Source organism: Stenella coeruleoalba (assembly GCF_951394435.1).
Source record: "Stenella coeruleoalba genome assembly, chromosome: 1".
In the NCBI taxonomy this organism is placed as follows: domain Eukaryota; kingdom Metazoa; phylum Chordata; class Mammalia; order Artiodactyla; family Delphinidae; genus Stenella; species Stenella coeruleoalba.
Genome location: NC_137169.1, coordinates 26,713,512 through 26,732,235, shown reverse-complemented (window position 1 = coordinate 26,732,235; position 18,724 = coordinate 26,713,512). Strand labels below are relative to the sequence as shown.

The window sequence follows — 18,724 nt, the reverse complement described above, 5'->3', positions numbered from 1 at the left end:
TACAGCATTTAGCACGATGCCTGGCCTGTAATGAAAGTGCAGCAAAGAAGAGGTACATAGCCGAATACCGTGTCCTGTTTACATTCATCCTCTCAGAAGGTCACCTCGGGGGAAGTTTCTACGAAGAATTCTGGGGGTGGCGGAAGTAACAGTGCTCTCGGGCAGTTGGCATTTAAGAAGGGGTGTCCTTGATAAAGCCAAGGATAAAGGGGCAGAATCCTGAGGCCCCAGAAGAGTGGACTGATGAGGTTGAGCAGGGACACTGAGCCGCACAGTACAAGGAAAGGGGGAGCACTGCTGGTGGGTTTGGGGCAACGATGCCCTGGCTCTCTCAGCCTTGCACTAGAGTTGTAAGATGGTAGCTTCTCCCCAGTAGGGGGCCTATTGGAATTTTCCTTTCCTCAGAGGCTGAGTAGCCCTGGGGAGGGAGGATACGGGTAGAACCCCAATGCCAAGGGCCCCAAAGCTTCTAGGCATCCAAGATTGTGCCCTGGAATTGGCCTGAAATGGTGGGGGTGGGATGGGGAGGAATACAATGTAGGTTCCTCCATTCCTACCTGAAATTTGTGAGTCACTGGAGAGTTAACAGACATCAAAGGGAGCTGAGGGATAGTTCTCTAAAATTATAGTTAATTGAGGAAATTTCAGTGGAACTTAAAGACAATCATAAATAAAGTCATAAACTTGGAAAGGCAGCTATCAGCATAACACACCTGCACCCTAGAATATACATGACTTAATAACAATGGAGAATGCCCATCGCCACAGAAGGAGAAAGTGTAAATTAATATTTTAGGAGTGTGGTGTCAGCTGAAGGTTATATTTTATGATTCTGAAGTTGTAACCATGAAATATGATACCTTGTTTAAAGTGTGAGAAAACCTCCAAACAACTTTTACAGCGTCTTCAATCAAAACAGAATGGTGCAGGAACAAGGGTGTCAAAGGAGCCTGAGAGGCAGGGAAGACTCCAACGGCAAAGGTGCCAGCTTCAGAGTAGACAGGCGCCTCTGGCTAGAGGGTCTTAAGCTCCGAGTGCTCAGTTCCAGCACAGTCTGGAAGTCGTTGACTAAAACTGGGAAGTCAGACTGTCTCAGGATGGCTTCCCAAACTGCTATCAAGCAGGGAGTGTTACTGAACCAAACCTGGGTCTGCTCACCTGATGCACAGCAGAGCCAAACTACTGACACAGGATTGTGGTGAAGGAAAGTACAGTGTTTATTGCAAGGCCAAGCAAAGAGAATGGGCAGCTCATGTTTAAAAGACCCGAACTCCCTGATGGCATTCACGCAAGGGTTTTCAAAAGCGAGGTGAGGGAGAGGGTCACGGGGTGCCTGATCAGCTCGTGGACATTTCTTCTGATTGGTTGGTGGTGAGGTAATTGGGAGTCAACATCATCAACCTTCTGGTTCCAACAGATATGGGTTCTACATGCTGGTGGTCAGCATGCAGTTAACTTCTTTCACCCGGTGAGGGTTTTAGTCTCTGCAAAACAACACAAGGATATGGCTCAGGATATTGTCTATAGCCCTTGAGGTGGAACTAAAGGCCCTTGACTTTGTTTTATGGCCAAACTTTTGTTATTTTGTCTTGCTTGACTCTTTTCCTTTGTTTCTGCATTGTTTCACTTTTCTAATTAAATGTACTCTTTGGGATGCAGGGAAGGCCTACGACGCTAAACCTTTTTCTTTTTTTTAACACCTTTATTGGAGTATAATTGCTTTACCATGGTGTGTTAGTTTCTGCTTTATAAAAAAGTGAACCAGCTATACATATACATATATCCCCATATCTCCTCCCTCTTGCATCTCCCTCCCATGCTCCATATCCCACCCCTCTAGGTGGTCACAAAGCACCGAGCTGATCTCCCTGTGCTATGCGGCTGCTTCCCACTAGATATCTGTTTTACATTTGGTAGTGTATATATGTCCATGCCACTCTCTCACTTCGTCCCAGCTTACCCTTCCCCCTCCTCGTGTCCTCAAGTCTATTCTCTACATCTGCGTCTTTATTCTTCTCCTGCCCCTAGGTTCTTCAGAAACTTTTTTTTTTTTTAGATTCCGTATATATGTGTTAGCATACGGTATTTGTTTTTCTCCTTCTGACTTACTTCACTCTGTATGACAGACTCTAGGTCCATCGACCTCACTACAAAAACTCAGTTTCATTTCTTTTTATGGCTGAGTAATATTCCATTGTACGTATGTGCCACATCTTTATCCATTCATCTGTCAATGGACACCTATGTTGCTTCCACATTCTGGCTATTGTAAATAGAGGTGCAATGAACATTGTGGTACATGCTTTTTTTTTTTTTTTTTTTTTTTTTTACTGAATCATTTTGAACCTTACTAGCTAAGTTAGCTCTCAGCTAGATATACTTTTTTTTTAACATCTTTATTGGAGTATAATCACTTTACAATGGTGTGTTACTTTCTGCTGTATAACAAAGTGAATCAGCTATGCATATACCTACATCCCCATGTCTCCTCCCTGTTGCATCTCCCTCCCACCCTACCTATCCCACCCCTCTAGGTGGTCACAGAGCACCAAGGTGATCTCCCTGTGCTATGCGGCTGCTTCCCGCTAGCCATCTATTTTACATTTGGAAGTGTATATATGTACATTCTGCTCTCTCACTTCATCCCAGCTTACCCTTCCCCCTCCCCATGTCCTCAAGTCCATCCTCTATGTCTGTGTCTTCATTCTTGTCCTGCCCCTAGGTTCTTCAAAACCATTTGTTTTTGTTTTAGATTCCATATATATACGTGTTAGCATATGGTATTTGTTTTTCTCTCTCTGACTTACTTCACTCTGTATGACAGACTCTAGGTCCATCCCCCTCATTACAAATAACTCAATTTCATTTCTTTTTATGGCTGAGTAGTATTCAATTGTATATATGTGCCACATCTTCTTTATCCATTCATCTGTCGATGGACATTTAGGTTGCTTCCATGTCCTGGATATTGTAAATAGAGGTGCAATGAACATTGTGGTTCATTGCATGACTCTTTTTGAATTATGGTTTTCTCAGGGTATATGCCCAGTAGTGGGATTGCTGGGTCATATGGTAGTTCTATTTTTAGTTTTTTGAGGAACTTCCATACTGTTCTCCATAGTGGCTGTATCAATTACAGTCCCACCAACAGTGCAAGAGTGTTCCCTTTCCTCCACACCCTCTCCAGCATTTATTGTTTGTAGATTTTTTGATGATGGCCATTCAGACTGTGTGAGGTGATACCTCATTGTAGTTTTGATTTGCATTTCTCTAATGATTAGTGATGCTGAGCATCCTTTCATGTGTTCTTGGCAATCCTGTATCTTCTTTGGAGAAATGTCTATTTAGGTCTTCTGCACATTTTTGGATTGGGTTGTTTGTTTTTTTGATATTGAGCTGCATGAGCTGCTTGTAAATTTTGGAGATTAATCCTTTGTCAGTTGCTTCGTTTGCAAATATTTTCTCCCATTCTGAGGGTTGTCTTTTTGTCTTGTTTATGGTTTCCTTTGCTGTGCAGAAGCTTTTGTTTCATTAGGTCCCATTTTTTATTTTTGTTTTTATTTCCATTTCTCTAGGAGGTGGGTCAAAAAGGATCTTGCTCTGATTTATGTCATGGAGTGTTCTGCCTATGGTTTCCTCTAAGAGTTTTATAGTGTCTGGTATTGCATTTAGGTCTTTAATCCATTTTGAGTTTATTTTTGTGTATGATGTTAGGGAGTGTACTAATTTCATTCTTTTACATGTAGCTGTCCAGTTTGCCCAGCATCACTTATTGAAGAGGCTCTCTTTTCTCCACTGTATATTCTTGCCTCCTTTATCAAAGATAAGGTGACCATATATGTGTGGGTTTATCTCTGGGCTGTCTATCCTGTTCCATAGATCTAATTTCTGTTTTTGTGCCAGTACCATACTGTCTTGATTACTATAGCTTTGTGGTATAGTCTGAAGTCAGGGAGCCTGATTCCTCCAGCTCCGTTTTTCTTTCTCAAGATTGCTTTGGCTATTCGGGGTCTTTTGTGTTTCCATACAAATTGTGAAAATTTTTGTTCTACTTCTGTGAAAAATGCCATTGGTAGTTTGATAGGGATTGCATTGAATCTGTAGATTGCTTTGGGTAGTAGAGTCATTTTCACAATGTTGATTCTTCCAATCCAAGAACATGGTCTATGTCCCCATCTGTTTGTATCATCTTTAATTTCTTTCATCAGTGTGTTATAGTTTTCTTTTTTTTTTCTTTTTTTTTTTTTGCGGTACACAGGCCTCTCACTGTTGTGGCCTCTCCCGTTGAGGAGCACAGGCTCCAGACACACAGGCTCAGTGGCCATGGCTCATGGGCCCAGCCGCTCCGCGGCATGTAGGATCTTCCTGGACCAGGGCACGAACCCGTGTCCCCTGCGTCGGCAGGCGGACTCTCAACCACTGTGCCACCAGGGAAGCCCCTATAGTTTTCTTCATACAGGTCTTTTGTCTCCTTAGGTAGGTTTATTCCTAGGTATTTTATTCTTTTTGTTGCAGTGGCAAATGGGAGTGTTTCCTTAATTTCTCTTTCAGATTTTTCATCGTTAATGTATTGGAATGCAAGAGATTTCTATGCATTAATTTTGTATCCTGCTACTTTGCCAAATTCATTGATTAGCTCTAGTAATTTTCTGGTAGCCTCTTTAGGATTCTCTATGTATAGTATCATGTCGTCTGCAAACAATAACAGTATTACTTCTTCTTTTCCAATTTGGATTCCTTTTATTTCTTTTTCTTCTCTGATTGCTGTGGCTAAAACTTCTGAAACTATGTTGAATAATAGTGGTGAGAGTGGACAACGTTGTCTTCTTCCTGATCTTAGAGGAAATGGTTTCAGTTTTTCACCATTGAGAATGATGTTGACTGTGGGTTTGTCATATATGGCCTTTTCTATGTTGAGGTAAGTTCCCTGTATGCCTACTTTCTAGAAGGTTTTTTATCATAAATGGGTGTTGAATTTTGTCAAAAGCTTTTTCTGCATCTATTGAGACAATCACATGGTTTTTGTCCTTCAATTTGTTAATGTGGTTTATCACATTGATTGATTTGCATATATTGAAGAATCCTTGCATTCCTGGGCTAAACCCCACTTTATCATGGTGTATGATCCTTTTAATGTGCTGTTGGATTCTGTTTGCTAGTATTTTGTTGAGGATTTTTGCATCTATGTTCATCAGTGATATTGACCTGTAGTTTTCTTTCTTTGTGACATCTTTGTCTGGTTTTGGTATCGTGGTGGAGGCTGATACCAAAGGAGGCTGATCGTGGAGGCTAAAGATATTTTAGAAACAAGAGGTGGGGGATACTAGGTGTGGGAAGGGAAGGGTCTGTCCCTGGGAATATCCAACAGGATCCTGCTTGGTTTCAAGAAGTGTGATGTAATGGAGGAGACCACAGTCCTGGTCCAGAGAGACTCAGCTGGAATCCTAAGTTGGCCACGTACTGCATCACCTTCTCAAAGTTACCTTCTGAACCTTTCTGAGGTTCAGTTTCCTGTATCATTTATTTGTTCAACAGATATTTATTGGGTGCCTGCTATACACTAGGAAATGTGGTAGCTGTTGGGGACAGAACAGACATGGCCCCTGCCCTCATGGACTTTACTGTCTAGACATTAAATAAATTACTAAGTTGATCAATTGATTATGGGAAAGTATGTGGTGCTCTAAAAGTATATGATGGGGAGAAGGGGTATTCTGTTTCTGGAATGGTCCTTGAGAAGCGACACTTAGACTGGGACCTAAAGGCTAAGCAGGGGCCAGCCAGGCCTAAGGAGGTAGGGAAGACGTTTTCGGAAAGAGAAAGTAGCACTTTCAAAGGTCCTTGGGCAGAGAGATGCTTGGTGCAACAGAAGAGCTGGGAGGAGGCCGGTGTGGTTACAGAAAGTGGGCAGGTAGAGGCTGGTATGAGGCGAGGCCCTGTGAGGTCCATGTCAGCCCCCGGATAGGATATTCTGAGTGACAGTGCAGTTGTCGAAGGTCCCTGCTGAAGGGCGTGGTGTCATCAGGTCTGTACTGTTTGGGATCACTCAGGCTTCTGTGTGAGGAGTGGGTGTGCTGGGGCAGGAGGGATGCTTAGACATAGGAGGGAGACTTCATGGCTGGGCTTGGACCACGATGTGGCTTAGGGTAGAGCAGATGCAGTGAAGACAGGAGACCGAATCAAGAGCCGCTTAGAAGGACAGACAGGCTTTGGTCACTGTTGCGTGTGGGGGGCAGGAGGGGTTGAGGATGTCCCCCAGCTCTGCCATGAGGCATGGGGTGAATAGTGCTGACACGCCCCCTCCAAGACAGGAAACTGGAAGAAGGCTGAGTGTCGTGGGAGGAGAGGATGAGGACGGTCTTGGTCAGGGTGTGTTGGGAACGACATAAGATGGATACCTAGAAGGGTTTCTAGAACCAGGAACCAGGCAGGAGGCTGAGGAGTTGTTCTCTCTCCCCCAAGACCTGCTTCCGCTGCAGCCTTTCTGCTGCTGCGTCATCATCTAGACGCGCAGACCGTGTGGACTGCAGGCCTGTGGGAGCTCCTTCTCAGGCTCCTTTCAGGAGCCTCTGCTTCTGCCTGCTGCCCGTTAAATGTCTTCTGCCCCTGGCCATCTTCGCTCCCGTGGAGCCAGCTCCCTCTTCATCCCGCCCACTCCTGGGCTCTTGGTCTCTAGGCTCCAGGCCCACCTGCCTATCCCTCTTGCACTCACATTCAGCGTGGGGGCGGGGAAGGGGTCATCACCATCCCGCATCCCTGTCATCCTCAGCACTGTTACCCTGTTAGAGACCTCAGCATGCTCTTCCCCTCCTCCCCTTCACAGCCCACTCCTGGGTGGTGGAAGCCACATCCTCTTGCTTCTCCCCCAGCCTCGTTCTTGAATCTCTTCTGTTCCTTCTCTTCCCTCCCACGGCCACGGGTTCAGGCTCTGACGTCGGGCACAGCCTCTTCACCGTTCTCCTCGCTGCTTTCTCCCCACTGGGCACACTCGCCACCCCAAAACCACATCATCCATCCATCACGTGGGGACCGGGAGTCATCTTTCTAAAGCAGACCTGGGCTCTCACTCCCTGCTGACAAACTGGCACGTCTACCCGACACCTGCAGGGTAGAATCCATCCCTTTAGCAAGACCACCAGGGCCTTTCTGAGCTGACCGCTACCTTCCTCTCCACGTCCACCCCATCACACACCTCTGCATCCTGCACCTTCATCTGGAGGAAAGCCGACCGCTCCCCAAGCACACCACACCCATTCGGACCCCCTCACCTCCAGATGCCCTGTTTCCTCTGCCGGGAGCCCCTTATTTTTTTCTCCCTCCAGCACACTCCTACTCCTTTTTCAAGGTCCAGGTTAAGTGTGTCTTCTTTGACCATGATTTTCCTAACCTTCAGTGCAGCCAAGATGAAGCCACTGTGGCTAGGGGTGTAGACACTTCCACCTGCTGTAGACAGGGCCAATGTGGGACTACTGGGGCCAGCAGGCCCAGTGCTTGCTGGGAGTGACATTGACAAATTCCCGCTTGCTGGCTGGCTTCTGTAGCTTACCTCCCTGGTAGTGGTCACAGTGAAGTGATTTACATCAGAAGGAGACAAACCCTGCCTTGAATGTCAAACTTCATAGGCTCCTGCCAGAGAGATACCCAGGGTGGAAATACCGTGTGATTTGATACAACAAACAAATAGCACCGACAAACTAGATTTAAAGCTAGGCAAGGCAATCTGCCTACCTTCCCTCCCTCCCTCCTCCCTTCACGGGGCCTGGGCACCTGGATTGGAGGTAGTGAAAGAGAAAGGGAGGAGGGAGAGAATAGACCCACAGCTCCTTTCCTTGGCATCCGAGGCCCTTCACAGCACAGCCCTTGCCTCCCTCCCAGCCCAGCTCCACCATTTCTGCCTTTGCTCTTTGAGTTCACACAGTCCTGACCAAGTCCCTAAATGACGCTCTCACCCCTGTAGCCGCCTTGCTCTTGCCTTTCCGCTGCCCAGGACACCCTTTCGCCTGATCCTACCGGGCAGTCAGCCCTCAGTTGAAGTGGATCCTGCTAGCTCAGCATTCAAAATGCAGTCAGTCACTGACTCCCTCTCACTAGTACCACCTGGTCCAGGCCACCATCATCTCTCTCCTAAACCATCACCATAGCCTCGACAAGCTCTTGCTTCTGCCGTCTTCCTCTTTGGTCTGTTGTCTGCATAGCACCTCAAGGGATCCTGTTAATACACCAGTCAGATCATGTCATCTGCTCAGAACCATCCGCTGGCTTCTCATCTCACTCAAGTTAAAGCCCAAGCCCTAACAATGGCCTCAAAGGTCCTCCACGGGGCCTCGTCCCTGCCACTCTCCTCCTCACTCCAGTGCTCCGGGCCCTTCAACAGTGCCAGGCCTCTGCACACCATGGCCTTTGCACTTGCTGTTCCATCTGGACTGCTCTTTCCCCAGATAACTGTCTGGCTTTCCCTCTCCCTCCTTCAGGTCTTGGCTCAGATGTCAGCTCCTCAGCGAGGCCTTCCCTGACCACCTTTCTGCGATGTCCATACCCCCACTTCCAGTGCAGAATACTCCCCATCTCCGTTCTGCATTTATCACCACCTCACTCACCATAGGGTTTACTTATTTATCTTGGGTATTGTCTGTTTCCCTCTGACTGGAACGTAAGCTCCATGAGGGTAGGGATTTTCTTTTGTTTTGTTTGCCGACGAATCCCTAGCGCCTAGAAAAGTGCCTGACACATAATAGGCACTCAGTAAACATTTGTTGAATGAATGAATGTTTCAACACGAATGTTGCCTCCTGTGTGAAGCCTTCCCTAAGTCCCATCTGCTATCGCTGTGCCTCGACACCTTGGTTATAACAATTCTGGGGAGCCACTGTGTGTGAGAAACACTTGGGGCAGGGATGAAATCAAGCTTTTCATGATGTAGTGCTGGTCCTGGCCCAGTGTCTGGCACACAGTAGGTGCTCACTTAATGAGTGTGGGAGGGAAACATTCATGAGTCCCTACTGAGTGACGTGCCTTCATTTCTGTGCTCATACATACCAGGGAGCTGGCATGTAGAAATGGGCTCACTCTCTTGAAATAGACGGTGACCCTGTAGAACGACATTCGTAAGAATAGTTCGGGGCCACTGAATAAACTCACTTTTATCTCCATCCCACACTGCTTCTGTTTATCCAACTGTCAGCTCCATCTCTCCACTGGTTCATCCCCCGCACACACTCAGCCCTGGTGTCCAGAACTGAACCCTGGTTGCCTTCCGCACCACAAGATGCCCCCCTCCTGGGTTCCCTGCTGCAGGAAGCGGCACCTTTCATCCATCCAGATGCTCGTAGCTGAAGCCTGGAATTCATCCCTCTGGACCACTCGTCCTGTAGATTCTACTTCCCAGCTATCTCTCAATCAGATCCTCCCCCCACCCCCCCAGGGCCGTAGCTCAGATCACATCTGGCCTCACCTTGACTTTGGTGACTCTGCACTATCAAGGGCATCCTGCCCGCTCCCCCAGCTCAGACCTCGTCTATGCCACGGCCACAGTGGTCTTTCTATGATGCAAATTTAATCCTGTTTCCTCACTGCCTTTGATCTTCAAGATGAAGTGGAAAGAAAAGGAGAACTTGGCACCAGTTGGGCATCTAACACGTGCTAGTCTCTGGCTAATGCTCGGTACTGTCACATTAATTATGCCATTCAGTTGTCATAAGAAGCCATTCTACAGAGAAGCAGAATGAAGCTTAGAGAAATAAATCAGCCAAGGTCCCATGGTTGGCAAACTGTGGAACCTGAATTCAAATCTTCACCTTCCTCATCCTAAAATCCATTTTCTTTCCAATATGGTCCGCTGCTTCCAATCTTTTTGGGCCCAGCACTCTCTGTCATGGGGCTCCTTCTACATTTCCAGTACCATCGCCCATCATTCCTCTCTGTTCACTCTGTGTTAGGCCATCTAGAACTACTTATCTTAGATATGCCTTGTGCTTTGGGGCTTCCATGCTTATGACCTTTGGTTCTCTTTTCTCATAAATGCCTTTCCATTTCTTCTCTAATGATCTCCTAGTCATCCTTCAAAACCCAGCTCTAATGGCGCCTCCTGCATTAAGCTTTCCCAAACTGACTCACCCAAGCAAAGTAATGTACTGCTTTATCTCTGTCCTCAAATATACTCCTGGGAGACAAGAATGTGTTGGTTAAGAGCATAGGCCCTGTAATCAGACTGTTGGGCTTAAAAATCCCAGCTCCTTTAATCACTATACGCTGTGCCTTTGGCAAATAACAGAAACTCTTTGTGCCTTGGTTTCTTTACCTGTAAAATGGGAATAATACTTCGTAGGGTCATGAAATATGTAGAGTAGTTAGAATAGCGCCTGGCACAGTGGAAGTGCTTAATAAGCAGTAGCTTTGATTGTTGTTACTCTGCTGCCTCTGATACACGTTTGAACCCTGATACTGCATTTTTCCTTTCTTTACAACATAGTCCGTATGTCTAATACATGATATGCTAAGTGGATTACGATCACTTACTTGCATACAAGCTCCAGGAGGGCAGGCTTAGGAAATTTGGATAACGTCCACTAAGTCACCCAGCTGGAAGCCCTAGAGGAGGGATTCACATTGAGTCTGCAATAATTGAAAAACCAGTGCTCTTAACTACTTTATGTCAGAGCATGTTCCTTGGATCATTGTTTCTGAATAGCAAGTCTCAGCTGGGATTTAGGCTGGAGCAGTGCCACTCCACCAGGATGTGCTGCAGGGATGAGTAAGACGTGGTCCCAACCCTTGGGGATTCCCTGCAAGTTCAGAACCTAGAGTGGCAGACAGACATGTGACAGGTCATTCAAACAGTGCCAAGTACCGTGTCTGAAGTTGGACACTTTGCTCCAGGAGCACAGAGGAGAGATCCATTACTAAAAGCTTGGGGAAACGAGGCGTTACCGAGACGTGGCTTTGAAGTTGGGTCTCAAAGCATCAGAAGACTTGCTGTGGACAAGGGGCATCCCAGGCAGAGGGAGCGATGTGAACAGAGCCCAGCAGGTCTGACCACACACAGCACTAGAACAGAGCTGGCCTGGGCCCAAGGGGCAGGAGGGAAGATTGCAGAGGTCCGGCCAATCTGTGACGGGCCTGGAATGCCCTTTGAGTTTTGCCCAAGGGAGCTGTGCTGAGTTTTTGTTTTGTTCCCTCCCATCTGAGGTGTACCAAGATCTGGTGGGAAAAAACATCCTGGTCACCACAGTCGTGACCGTGGAAATAAACGTGACAACTGATTTCTCCTTCCTTCCTGGTCGTTGCAGAACAGTGTGGTATCGTCGTTAAAAACGTGCTCCAAAGGGCACAGTTCACCCAACTCGTTAGCCTAGCTTGTTGGCTGTGTGACCTCAGGCAGGTTACATCACCTCCCCGTGCCTTGGTTTCCTCATCTGTCCATTGAGAGCAGTGATAACTAAAATTCTCAGAACGGGGTCTGGCACGTGATAAGAGCTTTGGAAGTGCTTAGTATCATTGTTATGAGGCCAACTCAGACTAGGGTCTCGGGGCACCCTCTCTGCACGTCATGTCCCAGGACCCTCCCTGCCTCTCGTGGGTGAAGCGCAGGATGAGTACCAGGGCCTGGGAACCTGACCGACTCACGGTGAGCCTCCTGTCTCTGTCCACAGCGGACGACGCATGCGGCGGAACCCTGCGGGGCCAGAGCGGCATCATCTCCAGCCCGCACTTCCCCTCGGAGTACCACAACAATGCCGACTGCACCTGGACCATCCTGGCCGAGCTGGGGGACACCATCGCCCTGGTCTTTATTGACTTCCAGCTGGAGGACGGTTACGACTTTCTGGAAGTCACGGGGACTGAAGGCTCCTCCCTCTGGTAAGCGTGCCTGTCCGCCCCCTCCCCTGTTCCCTGCAGCTGTGGCTTACTGGGATGTGGTCTCCTCAGCGCCTGGACCTGTAGCTGAAGGCCCCTTTGCCACTTCCTCCACCCACTGCTGAAGAGCCTTCCTCTCATCATAATGAGAAATCACTATGTATTTTTAGAGCTGGGGTAAATTTTTACAGTGATTTTCGTATCTGATTTGAAGCACGTCCTTGCTGAAGAATTACAGGATGGGCCTTGGTCGAGTGACTTGCAGTAAGACTAACAGTGTTCTGGTCTCAGGACATGGACAGGGTCTCAGTGAAATGATTTGAAATACTGTTCCATTTCTGGAAGCATCCAACAAAGGGAATAGAGCCCTGAGTGGCGGTTGCGTTTCCCATCCCCAGGGCTCTGAGATGGGACAGGCATTGTGTCGCGATTTCTGCGGGAAGGACTAGCCTGCTCTCTATCATTCTGGCTTTACCACAAAGCGGGGCTTTTGGGATGTGTACTCCGCTGCCATGGAGACCTGGTGTTGGCAGGTTTGGGAAGAGAAGGATGATGAGGGCTCACCAGCCCTAGTTGCTTGTGGTCTCCCAGAGACGTGCCCAGACTGAGGTCGACTTTGGGAGTGTTTAGCTTCCTGTTTGGGTGACAAGCTGTGAGAGTGGTGGTGTGGCGTTCAGAACATGTTTTCGTATTCTCCTGGTGGCTCTGTTGTCAGGATAAGGGCACCACCGGGACCTGGGTCAGCACGTCGGGAGCCAAGAGAAGGAGCACTTAGGTGTGCTTCTTTGTAGCCTTCGTTGCTGCGCGGCGCTGGGGAAAGCAGGGCTCGGTGCCTGGGACGGAGGCAGAGGAGGTGTCACCGAGGGCTCTGAGAGGAGCAGAAAGTGGTAGCTACAAAAGTCAGGGGCAGATAGCGCCTCGGAAAGGCAGACACAGTGGTCAGTGGGCTGGGGACACAGGCGGAGACGGGGAGGAAGGGTGGGCGAGGAAGAAAACAGGTGTCCGCGGATATCGAATACCTCTTTTGTACCAGGTTTCGTGCTATGTTGTAGAGACGCCAGTTGAGAAGGACATGGCCCTTTGAGGATGAGACAGTCAGACAAACCCACAACAGAAGCCACGTATGACTCTTTGAGAGGGATGCAGTGGTAACAGACTCCTCCCAAATAGGGACTTAGAGCTTTGGGAACCGGGAAACTCAAATTTCCTGGTGTACTGGAAGGCACACTGACCTGGGAGTCAGGAGACCTTGGTGTCATCGGCTCGTCGCGTGAACTTGGCCACTTCAGGTCATTTGCTACCCTGGATGGGGTGTTGAGAGGGACGTCAGTGAGCTGATGACTAATTGCTGTGTGGAGGCTGGTCCAGGGCCAGGGGCTAGATATTTGGTGCTCCGAGTTGGGGTGGAACTCTAGATGACTCTTCACTGAACTGCACTCCCAGGGACCTGCCCAGCCTGAAGACCTTCTGTCCCCCTGACTCTTTTTGTAAAATACCTATTTTTCTGGTCATAAATGTAATACATATGCTCCTTATAGAAAACACAGAAAATATTAAAAGGTATAAGGAAATGAATAACAAGTATTAACATTTTGATGTATTCCCCTTTGGCCTTTTTGCTTTGCCTAGATCGAGCTAGCTGGCCACTTATATATATTTTAATATTACAAAATTAGGAACTTAAAATATATCAGTAGTTATGTACTTTTAACTTAACATTATATCATGAAAATTTTTTCCTTGTGTCATGACAGATGTCCCCAAAGTATAATAGGTGTGATAATAGTATTTATTTCGTAAATAAACAGTATTTATTGAGCTTTTGTTATCAATATTTGGCAGGCTAATTCTAAGCTCTTACAGCTATAATTTCATTTCGTCTTCTATGAGGTAGGTAGCATAATCTTCCTCCTTTTACAGATGAGGAAAACAAGGCCCAGAGAGGTTATGTCACTTGCTTGAAGTCACACAGGTAGTAAGGGGCAGAGCTGAGATTCAAGCCCAGGTTAGTTGGACTTGAAAGCCCATCTTCTTAGCCAGCCCACACAGGAATCATGCTATGTTTCTGAAGGATTGTCGGCTGTGTGGCATTCCCTCGTGACACTGACACAATGTACTCAATCAGATCTCTTGATAGATTGTTTCCAAGTTTTCACTTCTGTAAACAGATAGGAAGATGAATATCCTTGCCGGTTCCCTCTCTTCCAGCCCCAAAGCGTCTTCCACTCACTTGTTTGTCTGCGGGCCAAATGGTCTCCCACAGCTTCTGCCCCCCAGGTGTGGGTCTACACGGTTGTCCAAACTTCTGGAGTGAAGCAAATCTGAAAGATTATTCCTTTTCCTATTCAGTCACTCAGTGGGGAAGGAATTTAGCAGAGGAAATCGTTAAGGGAGTCATTCAGAACTCTTTCCTCTAAGATTAAATTATAATTATTTACAGGGTTGATGCATTGCCAGGCAGGATGCATTTGTTGTTCTAATTTATACCTGCATAGCAACTACGGATAAGCAAACTTGGAGGCTCAGGATGGAGGCTCAGGACGTATGTGCAAAGAACCTGCTCTTTCCCCAGCCCCTCTCCTTTATGTATCCCAGGATTCCTGTGAAAATGTGATGCTCCTGGTTTATAAGTATACTGCTTTTATCAGCATACGTTACGATTTTAGGCTGTTCTCTTGAGCCTGTTCTCTATGCACCAAGCATAGAAAGACAGCAGATCTTCTTAGAAAAGATGAATTTGAACAACTGGGCATCCCTTTATCTATTGAGAAAAACAGAGACACCTTTGAGAGAAAAAAGTCCGCTATCTCCCTTATTGGGTAGCAGATTCGTGCTGATTCAGAAGAGGGTGGTGGCATAGACTGTCCCTGACTCAGGTTCCACACTGTCCTCCTACCCCAAGGGGGAATATAAATAGGAGAGTTTAAATTAGGGTTTCCTCTGGTTTGGATTTCATGGACTAGTAAAATTTCCAAACAATCGGGGAAGTACAGGGTTGATAATTTTTTATTTTGCCAAGTAAGGATATTAGAGAAAAAAAAAAAGAAAACCTGCCAACTCCTCAGAACATTATTCCATAAAACAAAGGACAATTCAAAGCCAAAAATACAGCAGGATATAATCAATTGCACTGACATAATGAAAGACCGAGGTGGGAGGAGGGTACATAATAGCGTCGTTTGCCCGTAACTATAAAGTCCTGTGATGTATATGCGTCAATCAGTGGATTGCTGATTCCTGTTGTGCTTGTCCATCACTGGCCTCTGGGAATCCCACCATACACGTTTTGAGCAGGAAAAGGTTGTTACTATGGTGAGCACTGAACCCTGTAACTCTGACATGCTGAGAGGGTCTCAAGCATCTTAGACTTACTCTCCCTAAAGTTAATTGCCTTCTTGTGTGTGCGACTGACCAGGAGCAAAAGCTGGGTTTGAATTGCCTGAGAGTTAAAATCCACATAGTAGATTTGGTATTACTCCCCCACTATCCCCCACTACACACACACACACACACACACAGACACACACACACACACACACACACACACACACACACAGCCAAAGGACACACACCCCTCCACGTCATCGCCATATACGCATCACCAGGTCAAACCCCCTGACACGCACATACTTCTAGTTCTAGTTCACCGAACTCAATTTAGGGGCCAGATTTTCTGTCACTCATCTTTCTCGGGGGTAGGTGGTGGTCTTTCTTCTGCTCTGACCCAGTCTTGGCAATGACCTTCAGGGAGCCCCATTCCTTCCCCTCCAATTCTAGGTAAATACTCTCACCGCTGCTCCAGTTCCTCATGAGGTCCCTGGATTTTCAGAGGGCTGGGGCTGAGGGATGCAGAAGACTCTTAAAACCCGGGGTTCTGGGTCCCTGGAGGGAATCAGGATCGTGTTATCGTAACGAGGAGAAATAATTGTCAGCCCATTACAGAGCCGGCCTCTCCGTCAAGGAGAAAATCAGTGAGTTAAAGTCCACCCAGAATCTGTCCCCTTCTCCCTCTGCCTCATGCTGGACTCTCTCCGTTGGAGTCTCACCAGACGCTTCCTCTGGTCTACAAGGAAGGAGAGGAAGCCAGACACTCCTCCAAGAACAGGGGTGAGGTCTGTACAGCGTCTCCAGGATTACGTGTCAAGCCTGCACCTTGGCATCTAACTGGGGAGATAGCAAGCTCGGGAGTCAGATGGACTTGGGCTCAAAACCAAGATCCACTTCTTAACAGCTGTGTAATCTCAGGATATTTACTAACCTCTCTGAACCTCAGTTTCCACATCTGAAAAATGGGGCTCATTTTACCAACCTACAAAGCATATGGAAAGGGATACACATGCAAACTGCTGCCTGGTTTATAGTAGGAATAATAGTCCTGGGATGGGGACAAGAGGCAGGGGCTCACTCTTTGAGGGGAAAAGGGTAAGAAGAGGCATCTCCAGCCACTCGGAGCCTCCCATGAGGCCATCTCCCAGCCTGCCACCAGTGGCATCTTACCAGGCAGAAAGGCACACACAGGCTGGTCACGCTGCCTGATCCAGCTCCCAGGGGAATTGCCTGGAAACCAGGTAAGGCAGACTGGCAGAGAGCCCCTGGGTCAGACTAGAGGATGCCCTTGCAAAGGTCAGAAGGTGGAGGGTGAAACCGTCTTCCCGGAGCTGCACTCTGTGAGCACATTGCGGGCGGCGTCACCTCTTCTCTGCCTGGATCCGGCCCCAGGCTGGCCAATTAGCTGCTTTTTAGAAAAGCAGAGGAAGGTTCAACTCATTCAGCTACCAATGGCTATTCTGTGCCGGACTGGAAGCAGGGGCGCTCCCCCGGAGCCTGGCACAGCCCCTGCCCTCAGCGGCCTGCAGATTTGGAGAGCAGGGGCAGAGTGTATGGAAAGGATATCCAGGAGAGCACTGCAGAGAGAGGGGAGGAACATCTCTACCTAGGACCCGCTCGCTGTCTCTGATTGATGAAGACGCAGTTTGTAGGGCCTTCCTCCCTCCTTCGCTCCTCCCCTTCCGCTGTCCGCCCCCACCCCCTTGGCAATTTCCTCCTATGGCAGGGAGGGCGGGCAGGGCATGACCTGCACTCGGAATTGAAGCCGCCCTTTTCTGGGGGCCAGCAGAAGTGTCAGCCACCGGCGTGTGTTTGTTGGGGGTGCGTATGGCTCCGTCCCACACCTGGGATGTCTGTGTAGACCCCAGGACCACTCTCTCATCTTCTGTGCATCAGTCTCTGCTGTGATTCCCAGCCTCTCTTCCTTGCTTCCTTCAATATACTTCAATTTTCATTCTTTGTTTCACTCCAGTCATTTGGGATCTGCTGCCCATTCTCTGTGTGCCCACACCCCCAAGCCAAGCTCCCCACAGACCTCTATGTGACAGACTTGCCTCCACCAAACATGTAAAGTAGGAAAAGGAAGGAGAACACACTGCAGGGCTTCAGAGGAGCACATTGTCCTGGGGCTCCAGGCGGGGCCTGCAGTTGAGTTGGGCCTTGAAGGGTGGGTACCATTTTGATATGGGAGATGGAGATGAGGGGCGGGTGGGCATCATTCTAGGACTGCTGCCTGGGCCTCCTGGCCAATGTAAGAGCTCCCTTCCCTGATCTAGGAAGTGGTCCCAGGGATTCTCTAGTGAAGATTTTCTCCACCGTGCCCCCACCCGGGGGCTCTGACATCTACCTCTGAGCCTTGGTGGCCCCTTCCACCTGGAGAAGAATAGAAGAAAGTCGACTCCACTGTCTGGAGTTCCCAGGTCCTGCCCCCAGGGCCACCCAGTAGACTTCAGCTGTTTTTGAAAACAGAACTTCCCTGGAAAGCAGGTTCAACCTACTCTCTGAATTCAACTTTGAGGGGTTTTCTTGACCTTGTTTCCCTTCACTTGTTTGCTTTTGTTTTTATAGGTAGGGATACAAAAAACTCCCATCTACTTTAGAGACATTCAGTTTGAAAATTTTGCTAGTAACATTTTATCCTCTTGAAAGACTGAGTTTTAATTGTTAAGCATTTTACACATGGAATTTGAGCCAACTAGAACCATTTGATCTCAATGACTTTTAACTAGCTATTTCATTCAGGAGTCATTAGATTCAGATATAATTAGAATGAGAACAGCATGCCAATGGAGATTTGTTAATAATAACTACTCACTTATTTATTCATTCACATATACTTTGTCAAACCATTGGTTTAGATCATTTTGGTTCTTTGTTACTTTTCCCCTGTTTATTTTTGGTAATCATTTACTGCCAGCCTTCTATGAACTAGGCTCTGCTAGGTGCTAGGGAGACAAAGACACAGTCCCATCCCCAAGGAGTTATTTATTTACTCCACAAATGTTTAAGTAATAGCCATGCACTGTACAGGACCCTGGAGCTCACAGTCAGGGTGAAGAGGCAGCATATAATTAAGTGCTTTACAATCTCATGTGTTAGGTACTTTTCTAAGAGGTATACAGAAGTTCCCATAGGGGCTAAAAAAGAAATGTAATAGCTAGGATTCTTTTGGTTCAAGACATAGAAACCCACCTCCAGCTGACTCAAGCTAGAAAGGGAATATGTTGTCTTCTGTAACTGAAAAGTCCAGGGACTGGCTACAAGCACTGCTGGATCAAGGCGTGCAGCTATCCACAACTGCAGATGTCCACAGTTGCTTCTCCCCCTCCCACAGCTTTGTTCTCCCGTGGGTTGGCTTCAGTCTCAGGCAAGCTTTACCCATGAAGTAGCAGAGGTGACTGCCATCAGCTTCCTCCATCCTACTGGTGTAGCAATCCTAGCAGAAAGGAAGTGTGTCTTTCCTAATGGTTCCACAAAAGCCCTCAGATGATTTTTGATTGGACCAGATTGGATCATGTGCTCCACCCTCAATATCAGTATAGCT

The 18,724-nt window shown here is 47.6% G+C and overlaps 1 protein-coding gene across 1 annotated transcript in view; it reads left to right on the top strand.

The window, feature by feature from the left end:
• The window catches only part of CSMD2 (CUB and Sushi multiple domains 2), a 668,360-nt gene that overhangs the window by 239,048 nt on the left and 410,588 nt on the right, over positions 1-18,724 (top strand). Inside the window, exon 5 of the mRNA XM_079924609.1 lies at positions 11,649-11,856. Coding sequence (XP_079780735.1) covers positions 11,649-11,856 — 208 coding nt within the window. The remainder of the gene's footprint in view (positions 1-11,648; positions 11,857-18,724) is intronic.